This window comes from Apis cerana, linkage group LG5, assembly GCF_029169275.1.
Source record: "Apis cerana isolate GH-2021 linkage group LG5, AcerK_1.0, whole genome shotgun sequence".
Lineage (NCBI taxonomy): Eukaryota > Metazoa > Arthropoda > Insecta > Hymenoptera > Apidae > Apis > Apis cerana.
The window spans coordinates 7,339,381-7,350,706 of NC_083856.1; the positions used below are offsets into that span (position 1 = coordinate 7,339,381).

At 19.9% G+C, this 11,326-nt stretch overlaps 4 protein-coding genes across 5 annotated transcripts; 2 read left to right on the top strand and 2 right to left on the bottom strand.

Annotated features, from left to right (window-relative positions):
- The first annotated feature begins 23 nt into the window (after positions 1-23).
- On the top strand, positions 24-4,570 carry LOC107997655 (MATH and LRR domain-containing protein PFE0570w). Of its 2 annotated transcripts, XM_062074817.1 has the most exons (7): positions 24-176; positions 816-1,147; positions 1,209-1,339; positions 1,573-1,721; positions 1,834-1,949; positions 2,058-2,485; positions 2,561-4,570. In XM_062074817.1, the coding sequence occupies exons 2-7, from the start codon at positions 871-873 to the stop codon at positions 4,424-4,426; spliced, it is 2,967 nt and encodes a 988-aa protein (XP_061930801.1). In that variant the 5' UTR covers positions 24-176; positions 816-870; the 3' UTR covers positions 4,427-4,570. The 2 variants fall into 2 exon arrangements, with proteins under 2 accessions (XP_061930801.1, XP_061930802.1); XM_062074818.1 differs by lacking the exons at positions 24-176; positions 816-1,147 and having other exon boundaries at positions 1,204-1,339; positions 1,472-1,721.
- A 6-nt stretch (positions 4,571-4,576) lies between these two features.
- LOC107997654 (uncharacterized) lies at positions 4,577-5,857 on the bottom strand. The gene is made up of 3 exons (XM_062074843.1): positions 5,161-5,857; positions 4,964-5,082; positions 4,577-4,823 (listed from the first exon to the last, which is right to left on the bottom strand). The coding sequence occupies exons 1-3, from the start codon at positions 5,162-5,164 to the stop codon at positions 4,602-4,604; spliced, it is 345 nt and encodes a 114-aa protein (XP_061930827.1). The 5' UTR covers positions 5,165-5,857; the 3' UTR covers positions 4,577-4,601.
- A 656-nt stretch (positions 5,858-6,513) lies between these two features.
- Positions 6,514-9,816, top strand: LOC107997672 (adipocyte plasma membrane-associated protein Hemomucin). Its single transcript, XM_017056431.2, has 4 exons — positions 6,514-6,919; positions 7,042-7,238; positions 7,432-7,717; positions 7,779-9,816. The coding sequence occupies exons 1-4, from the start codon at positions 6,810-6,812 to the stop codon at positions 8,959-8,961; spliced, it is 1,776 nt and encodes a 591-aa protein (XP_016911920.2). The 5' UTR covers positions 6,514-6,809; the 3' UTR covers positions 8,962-9,816.
- Positions 9,804-11,027, bottom strand: LOC107997671 (uncharacterized). Its single transcript, XM_017056430.3, has 5 exons — positions 10,886-11,027; positions 10,762-10,821; positions 10,492-10,693; positions 10,317-10,423; positions 9,804-10,248 (listed from the first exon to the last, which is right to left on the bottom strand). Exons 1-5 carry the CDS (start codon positions 10,958-10,960, stop codon positions 10,000-10,002), a joined length of 693 nt encoding a protein of 230 aa, XP_016911919.2. The 5' UTR covers positions 10,961-11,027; the 3' UTR covers positions 9,804-9,999.
- Between the last annotated feature and the right edge of the window lie 299 nt (positions 11,028-11,326).

Below are 11,326 nucleotides of genomic sequence, written 5' to 3' on the forward strand. Positions count from 1 at the left end.
GTAGGTATTTATTATATACAGGTTATCTATGTGTATATATATTTATACACATTTAAAGAAAACTGTTCGTTATTTAAATACTAAAAATTTTCGTCTGTATTATTGCAATAAATTATTTATTTTCAGATAAAAATAAATATTTCTTTTAATAAATATTTTTAATCTGATATGACAATGTAAGTTAATAATTTCTAATACATGTAGGTATATATATTTTTAAGTTATTAAAAATAAATTTTTTTTAAATTATATATATATATAAAATTGATTATATTTAAATATTTAATGAGAATTATTATTTTAGCCAATCAAAGTTAATAATGTTTTTATTGTTAATTTTTTTTTAATATATATAAATCAGTTGTAAAAAGAAAATCTATGTTATACTGCATATCTATATTATATTGCATTTTTAATTTTTTTTTAATATCTGTTTCTAATTATCAATTTTTTCAAGTTTAAAATTATTTAAACTGTCTTTTGTTTGTTAAAATAGGTTTAATTTTTTTTAATGCGAATTAAATATTAAACTATATTTTTAATATTAAATTATATTTTTTTCTATAGATAAATATTTATATAAATTAGTATAAATTTATGTTGTATGATTTTTATTCACAAATATAAAATATGAAATTTTATACATATATAAATCGCAATTATACATATGCATTTATATTTTAACATTTCTAATATGAAAACTTTTTCATTATTTTTATAATATATTAAATTTATAATAAATTGAGAATTATTTGAAATATAGAAATGATTATTTTAATAAAATATAATTTAAAAATATCTTTTCTTTTCTTTAGAGAAAATCATCAATAAAATTTCTGTGTTAATATAAAAAGTGGAAAATTACCATTAATGTCGCCTATATTTTCTAAAAATGTATCTTCAACTGAATTATTTTTTCGAACTGTAAATGGAAGTAAATTAAAGCTTATTGATAAAAGTGTCAAAACTAAAAATGTTATGAAATTTGTTTTATATAAAAATATACATTTGAATGTGAATATAACTATTCTTGTATTACTTGGAACAATAGTTTTATGGAAGACATTTAATATTTTCATACCATTTATTGGATGTGTACTATTATTAGTATTGCAATTTATTTCTTTTATTACTTCTGTAAACAAAGGTTGGTTAACTAATTATCATGAACTTTTAGATTTATATTAATTTTTGTATTTTATTTATAGATATATTAATAGTGGTAGAATCTGTTGGAATATATATTGAAGAAAGAAGAATATTTTATGGTCTTAATTCTTGTGAATTTATTCCTTGGGATACAGTTGTGGATATATTTATTAATGAAGTTATAATAGGGGTAAATATTAAAAATACATAATAGAGATACATATAGAGAGATTACACATAATAGAGATTTTTTAAATATTTGATATATTTAATAGATATATTTGAAATATATTGACATATATATATATATATATTTATATAGCAAAAGGTATTATATTATCTTACTATTATAATAAGAGATACATTTAATGAAAAAGATTCAATAAAATTGGTTCCTTTATTTCAAAACTTAATACCTGAAAGAAGATGCCTGGAATATATGTACGAAAAACTAGCTGGATTGATTGGACCCAAAAAAAAGAAAGTTTAACTTTAACAGTGCCTGGTTCATATTGGTTGTGTCATAAGAATAATATATATAAATTTGTTTTTAAGTATCATCGTACAACTAGGTAAATTTTTTTAATATTAGATATATTGAATATTATTGATTTAGTATAAGAATTTTAATTGAGTATATTAGTAATCATTAATTAAATATATTTTTAATGTATATATTTGTAGAAATGAAAAACAATTTAATTTTGAAAAAGAATTAATGAAAATTATTAGAAGAATTATAAAAAATCAACCTCCTCGAAAACAACAATTTTGTACAAGAAACCTATTAGTTACTTTCAGTATCCTTTTTTTTTTAATAACAAAATAAAAAATTTTTAACTTATTGTAATTTTAAATATTTTGTATTCATTATTAAAATTTTCTTAACTACATTTCATAATAAATAGATCGTACATCATGGACTAGACAAGATAAAATATTTGCAATGATGAAATTGAAAAAACAATCTCTTGTAGCATTTTCTCATGCATTTATATTGACTATAAAACTGTTCCATTCTGTAGAAATGGAACAAAATTTATGTAAAATAACATCTTTTCCTTCAAATGATACTTTAATTTATCAAAACGAAAATTCAAACAATATACATACATATAACAATAAAAATGAGAAAGAAGATAAAAAATGTTTAATACATTCTTCTAAAAATGATTATTCAAAAAAAGATAATCAGTATGAAAATATTTTTCAATCAAATAATAATATAGTAAATGATAATTTTAAAAAATTATCAGTAAATGAAGAATCGAAAAAACAAATAATGAACCGCGAAGATACAAACAAATTTTATAAAAATCAAAATATATCATTTGAGGTATGTATATTATGAAAGTAATAATATTGAATAATAAAATAAAAAAAAATATTAATATATAATATTAACTTACAGGATAATAATCAATTATCATTAGAAAAAATTGATAGAAAAAGCAATGAATTATCAGATGATAAAATAAAATTAAATAAGGATAATATTCAAAAAAACTTTGTTGAATATAAAGATGATTTTATAAATAATACTAAAATGTTAAATAATAATGGTACTTTTGATGACATTAATGCAGATTCTGCAAATTTACCATATCAATACTTAATAGAAAAAGAAATAGAAAATGCAAAACGAAATATTAAAAAATATGGATTAGAAGAAGTAAATGAAAAAAATACCACAAATTATATACCTTCAAATATTATGAAAATGCAAGAGTCATCTTGTCCTAAAAGGAGAAAATATGCATTAAATAATGAATCACGATCTTCTGATATTACAGATTTAGTAATGGAGGGATTAATGTTTACAATTCGTCAAGGGAAAGATGCTGTAGCAGTTATAGAACAAAAAACTAAATTAGAAGTAGATGAGGTATTAGAAAATTCTGAAAAAATTGAAATAAAAAAAGATGAAAAATGTTTACGAAATTCTAGTTTGCTTGGTTTAGAAAATTTAATAACAATGATTGAATTACCAAAAAAAAATGAATCTGAAAATAAATATCAAAATGTAATTAATCAAGAATATACTTTAAGAAATAAATCTATAAATAAACACATATTTAATAATATAAAATATCCCTTAACAAATAATAAAATTAATGAACAAAATATTGCTGAAGTAGAACATATAAAATGGAATACTTGTAATAACTCTATTTTAGCTAGTACTAGTTTTTCATACAATAATAATAGCTTAGATATTACAAATAAATATTGTTATACTGAAACATATAATGATTATAAATGCAAAGAAGATATAAATTTTATTGTAAATAAGAATTTAAAATATAAAGAAGAAAAAGAAGAAGAAGAGGAAGACATAATACCTGAAGTGTTACAAGATGCAATTTTTCAACCTTCTGATTTATCTCATAAATTAGATAAATGTGAAGATAAATTACAATTAATATCAAATAAAGATTTATTAATGGATGATATTGACAATGAAGAATTGAAATCTGAAATAGGCAAGAATGAATTTAATTTTCATCTTAATAAAAATTCACACTCTAAAATATATTTAAAAAATGATAATCCAGATTACAATTCTTCTATAAACTCTGTTCTAAATGAAACACAAAAATTATGTAATAATACAATATATGAATCTACATATAAAGATACACGCAAATTAAGTGTTCCAGTAATTATTTCAAATCAAGTTATTACTCTGGATCAAATACCTTTACCTTTACAGAAAATGCTTAAAAATAGATTATCAATGAAACAAAATTCCTTAAATAATGAAAATAAAATAAATAAAGATAATATTGAGAGTTGCAATATACAATTATGTCAAGTAAAAAATAATGTCTCTAACATAGAAGTAGAAAATCGAAATGCAAATAGTAATATATTATCCAAACATTATCAAAAATCTATAAAAGATAATAAAGAAATATGTGATAAAAATATTTTATCTCCAATATTAAAAAAAGAAATGAAAGAAATAAAATATTCTGATATTGCAAAAAATAATGTAAAAAAAGAATTACAAGAAGAAAAAAATTATATTGATAAAACAAAATTGCCATTAATGAAAATAAAGGATATAACACAAGAATTTTATAAAGATCTTTCATATTTGCAAAAAAAGAAAAATTTAACAAATCAAAAGTATCTCAGGTCAAGAAGGAAATCATTAATATTAAATGATACTCGTAATGATGAAATGCATATACAAATGGTTAAATTTTTTCAAGATATTACAAGAGGTGCCAAGGTTGTTATAAGGCGCATAAATATAAATAAATATTCATGATTTAAATATAAAATATTAGTAAAATATTAATTTTTAAAAATAGAAATATAAAAAACTTTAAAATATTTTAATTTATAATTTTAACTGTACATTTAGAATTTTTTGTACATGTATTTCATTTAATAAATATAAATAATAAATAAATGTGTATTATTTAGAATAATTATATATCAATTTAATGTTCTAATAACTTGTTAATACAACATGTCTTTTCTCGTTCAATTTGATCCATAATAGCTTTTAAATTATTCAATTTATTTATAGTATTTTGTAATTTAAAATCTAAATAATTAAAACATATTTTATTTTTATTAAAATTAAGATTTTCTCTCATATATTGGTCTTGCTGTAAGATAGGTAGATCATTTATAATTGATTTTTGAAACTTCTTCAGCATCTGCAAAATATATATATGTTTGATAATTATAATAATGTTTTAATAAATGAGATAAAACTTAAAAAATTAAAAAGATAAATATAATAAATAAACTTATCACATATAATGATACTATAGAATTTATTATAATCATTTATTACGTTCATATCACTTTTTAGTTTAATGGATTTCTGAAGTTCATCTGCACATCGTGATGGATATCGTTCTCGAGCATCACAAACTTCAAAAACTGCATCTTCGCATTGTTGTTCAATATCATCTAAAAAATTAAATTAAAAAAATATAATTCTTTTATTTTAACCTATATCTTTTATTATTTTAAAATTTTTACACTTACCCATTGCTAATAATATTTAAATTATTATATTTCAATTTAAAACGATATTATTTTTAATTAATTCAAAAATATATTTCATTTAAATAAATATTAACAAATATATTCATATAACATTTGTACCATAAAGAAAAAAAGAATAAAAAGTAAGAATAAAGTAAATAACGAAGAGAAAATAATTAAAATTTAATGTTATTAGAAATTTAAATAGAAATAGAAAGAGGCTAAGAAGCTAACAAATATTATTTTCAATATATTTACTAGAAATGTGATTAAAATCTCGAAAGAATACCTTAAAAGATTTTGAGTTCTCGAATTTCAAAATTTTTTATGAAATTTTATGAATTGTTTGTCTATTTTTATGAAAAGTAACGAATAATTTATAAAAAATTATGAAAATATTTTTACAATATAAATCTATTTTTATTTATTTAATAATAATTTAATTGATTTTATATTTAAATTTTTAACTAATTTTAATTGATATGATTTTATTAATTTATTATAATAATTTATATAAATTTTCTTTTTCACAAATAAAAGATGACTTACTATTGGTTGATCATGAATTTAAGATTGGAAAATTCTAGAAATCAAAATTTATTATGATTTTAATTTTTAACAAAATACTTAGCATTCCTTGAGAGAGAGAGAGAGAGAGAGAGAGAGAGAGAGAGAGAGAGAGAGAGAGAGAGAGAAAGAGAGAGAAAGAGAGAGAGAGAGAGAGAGAGAGAGAGAGAGAAAGAGAGAGAGAGAGAAGTATTTTGCGTTTCGAGAATTTCGAGTTTCGAGAATTTCGACATTTACAAAGTTTTGGATTTGAATTTTATAAATCATTTTTTTATACGTAATGATTTTATTTATATGTAATATTTTAATTAATTAAATATTTTAATATGTTATAATTTAAAAGATTTATTTGATTAAATGTATTTGATTAACTTAACTTAAATAAATAAAATTTATATATTATAAATTTATATATTATACTATATCTATTTAATTCCATGTTTATGTAAAATAACATTAATTTTATTTTGATTGAAATAAATTTTTGTTTAATATTATTTTTATTTTTAATCATTTTAAAAAATTATAATATTTTTTAAAATTGTGATAGAAATATTTTATTCTATGAAAAATATATAAACATTATTTATAATATTGCAAATGAATTAAATATTTTTTCGATATATAAAACGTAATAATATATTAATATAGGTATAATTAATTCAAAGGTAAATATATTATTCAAAACTAAAAATTAATTAATAAACAAATATTTATGTTCAAAATTTTTTTAAATTTTTTAATCAATTGTTGATCATTAAATTTCATGACTATTCAAATTGTTGAAGATAAAATCATGTGGTCAACGGAAATTGTTAATATCGACATCTTCCGTCCGCGTGGCATTTATTTGATCTTACTTTTGCTGATATTCGTAAAGATGCATAATTTACGGTATACACCGCCATTAAAATTGTGAATGCCGTTATCTACACTGGCAAGAAACAGTTACCTAAAACTAGCAATTCTTTTTTCTCAGTACAATTAGTGTAGTAGTGAAAGAACATTAAAAAAATCTCATGTTTTTAAAGTTGTCCAAAAATATCATATTTTCAAAATATTAGTAGCCGATTACTCAAATAATGGGATATTTAAAATCTATCGGTACCGTAATAATTTATATCGGTTTTTTTTTAACTGTCATTACCTTTCTACCGGGTATACCACCAGAAGTAGAAATTTCCGAATATAGGTATAATATTTATTTTATAACAATATAAAATAAAATATATTATATTACAAATATATTATATATATGTATAATAATTATGTGTTATGCATAAATAATTAATTATTTTATAATTAATTTTTAAGTATAAAATATCCAAATACACAAACTGAATTTAAAAGTCGATTAGAAGAAATACAAATATTGTTTTCTGGTGAAGTCAATGGTCCGGAAGATTTTGCTTCATTTAATGGAAAAATATATACTGGTATACATGGAGGTTATGTTGTGCAAATTGAAGAAAATCTTATTAAACCACTTGTAAAATTTGGTCAAAAGTGTGGTATGTAATAATAATTGTAATACTAATTGTTGGAAAATATTTAGATTTTAATTTTTTTTTAAATATGTATTATTATTTTTTGTGCAATGTATTCAAGTCAAATAAGTTTAATTATAAGTAAATATAAAAATTAAAACTTTTATCAAATTCTTTTTAATAAAATGCATATGCTAAATATAAATGATATTTGTAGATGGTTTATGGCAAGAAGAAAAATGTGGTAGACCTCTTGGTTTAAAATTTAATGATAAGGGAGAACTATTTGTAAATGATGCTTACTATGGTATTTTTAAAGTAAACATTAATACGCGAGAATATATAAATATAGTCAATAGTTCTGAACCTATTGATGGAAAAATTCCAAAAATAGTCAATTCATTAGATATAGCAAAAAATGGCGATATTTATTGGACAGATTCAAGTACAGACTTTTATCTTTATGATGGAATGTATTCAGTTTTAGCTAATCCATCAGGAAGGTAAGTTTTAAATTTAATTAAGTTATATTTATTTTTATAATATGTAAATTTTTTTTTATAGACTTATTCGATACAATGCAGCAACAAGAAAAAATGAAGTCTTACTGAAGAATTTAGGATTTGCAAATGGTGTCATATTAAGTGATGATGAAAGTTTTGTAATTGTATCAGAATCTAGTAATTCACGTATTATTAAATATAATTTAAAAGGTTCAAAAGCTGGACAACAAGAAATTTTTGCAGAAGGTTTACCTGGTGTACCTGATAATATAAATAGCGATAAGCAAGGAGGTTTTTTAGTATCTTTGATAATCTTAATAGATTCTAATAATCCTTATTTAATTCAATCTCTTATACCTCATCCATATATACGAAAAATGTTATTGAGATTATTTTATTTAATAGAAGCTCCATTTAAATTATTGCAAGATATTTATCCAAATTATTATTCTGAAAGAGTTTTGCATGCATTAGGTTCACTCAATGTAGCAAAATGTATACAACCAAACAGAACTTCAGTAATACTTAGAATGGATAAAACAGGAAAAATTTTGGATACTTTATTGATGAAGAATGTCTCTGATATATCTTCTGCTTATATATATAATGGTTATTTATGGCTTGGTTCTCCTTGGAATGAGTATATTATAAGGGTTTCATTAAAACAAGTATTTCCAGATTTAGCAGATAATATGAAATCTTCAGATACAAAAGAAGAGAAACAAGAAAAACCATTTTTAACAGTTTCGGCTACACCAAATGTTAAAATAGAAGCAAAATCTAAAAAAGTAACTGCTAAACAAGAAGAAGTTATAAAATCATCTCTGAAATCAACTATTAAAGCACAAACAATACAAAAATCAAATTCAGATGCAACAATATCAAAATCAACTACACCAAAATCTACAAATCAACAATCTAGTAGTGTTTCTTCAAAAACATCATCATCATCATCTTCAAAAACATCAAAAGAAGTTATGAAAGATAATTTAAAAATTGAAAAAGATGATTCAAAGGAAATTAAAAAAGATAATTTTAACTCACAAATTAAATCTGAAACATCAAAAAAAGTTCCAAATGAAATTAAAAAAGATAACTCCAAATCACAGACTAAACATGAAATATCAAACAAAAACAATGAAGCAAAAATGAAATCAAATCAACCTGTTAAAAAAGATATTCATGAGACTCAGTTTGAAAAATCTAAACTTGTAAAAAAAGATGATAATTCCAATAAGAAGTAAATCGATGTGTACAATTTGAGATATCTAAGTTCAAAACTGCATTGTATTAATTCTTCCATGTTAAAAATTCTGCATTTCAAACATATCGACTTATTTGTTATATTTTATAAGATTTATAATGTATAACTTTATGTTAGTGTTATAGAATTTATTTCTTATTTATATTTTTCCAACAATGTTAAAAGAAATGATATTATTTTATTGTATATTAATTTTAATATAACTGAAAAATGTGTTAGAGACACAATGATTTAGGTTTGTATATAAAATTGAGAATATCATGCTGTTTTTATAAATCATTCCATATTATAACATATGTATTAATGTAATATTTAATATACACGTATATTTATATATATGTGTATATATATATATGCATTTTGTAAATTCCAATTTTATTTAGTTGTATAATGAAAATGAGAGCCAAATGAAAAAAAAGAAAAAATCCATTTTAAATATCTAGTATAAATATTTGTTGATTTGATATAAATTAGCATTTCAAAAAAAAATTGCATAATATAAGATTATTAAAGCAATTATCTTATAAATGAAATAATTTATATTAGATTACATATTTATTTATAATATTTAAATTTGTTATTAAATTTGTTTCCTATAATTATAAAAATAGTATAAATCTTCCATTAAATTTTTAATTTTTATTTTTCTATGTAACTTAGCATATTTTTCTATTTAAAATATGCTGTATGTAATATATAAATATATACTTTATAGTTTGTCTTTAGTGAAATATATATTTATGTAAATTAATTTTGAATATAATGATGGAAAAGAAATCTTTTAAAGGGATAAAGGGATGTACAATTAATATAAAAATAAACTTCCTTTTTTAAATATTGTCTTTTACTCATTTAATTTATAAGAACAAACAAAATACGAACTTTTTAAGTATATATGATCACTATATGTACGACTTGAACATATTTATTATATTAAAAAAATATATTTTATTCAGATTAAAATTTATAACTAAAAATAAAAATTGTATTTAAATATTTTTATATAAATATTAAATTGTTATACTACAAACATAGGCAATATTGATTTCAATTTATTACTTAAATTTTGTTGAATTCTCCATAAAAGAGTAGAATTTTTAACAAAATGCCAGTGTCCATTTCTTTTTCGTTGTGCCCATTTTTGTGCATTTAATAAACATTTGTAATAATTTAAAATATCTTTATCTTTCATCAATTTCTTTAAAGAATCTTCTGTTACTATAGCAAAACCAAGTTTTGTTAATTCTTCGCCAATTTTTATATGTTCCTATATAATTTAAAATTATAAATCCATAAATTAAAGAAGTGAACAAAAATAAATAAATTATCTTTTACCTCATTTTGTTGCATAGATACTATGCAAGTTACATAATTTTTTTCTGTAGTTAAAGGTATGAAATTTATATCTTTTCTATTAACAATTGTTTGTAACCAACTGATACCTAGAAGTAAGATTCATTAAAATAACATATTTGCAAATATTTTAATCAATAATTTAATATTTGCTTACCATTAACTGTTATATCAAGACCTGCTATTTTAATTGGTAAATATTTTGGATTACTTAATCGAGGCAAAGGTATTAATGGCTTGTGATCAACCATTAGAAGCGTACCATAATTGGGTTCTATACGTGTCACAGTACCTTGAAGTTGAACTTTTTTGTGTAAAAAACGAGATGGTATACTGGATGGTTTTCTAAATTTAACAAACTAAAAATACAATAATAAAAAATATAAAATTTATAGTTAAACAAAATATTATTATTTATTATACATACAGGTTTAATTTGATATAGTGCAGTTGCTAAACTTATACTAGCAATTCCATAACTGAAAATCTGAAATTAAAAATTGATAAACATAAATTATTATTTGCAAAATAAAATATAGGTTAGAATATACCTTTACTATTTTAGTATTTGTTTCGCTAAAAATTATAAATTTTTCTAAAATATTTAATTTTTTTTCTGGAACCATTATTTTCTTATTTTTTAAAAGATATTATTAAAACTATCTGAAACATGTATATGAAAATATCTTACTAAATATATATACATATACATTTGAAGTATTTGATCATTAGTTATTTTTATATAAATTCCTGAAGTTAAGAAAAGATTAAAATATCATATTTTTTATATAAAAATTTTCATATTATAAATATATTAAATTTTACAAAATAAATAAAATAAAATAAAATAAGAGATATTTATTTATTTTTTAGTTTTAATAAAAATAATATTTTTTTAAACTATATTATTTACAAAATACATTGTACTAAATAACGATCATAAATTTAGGTCTAATTTAATATATAAAATTTTATAATATAATAAAATATAT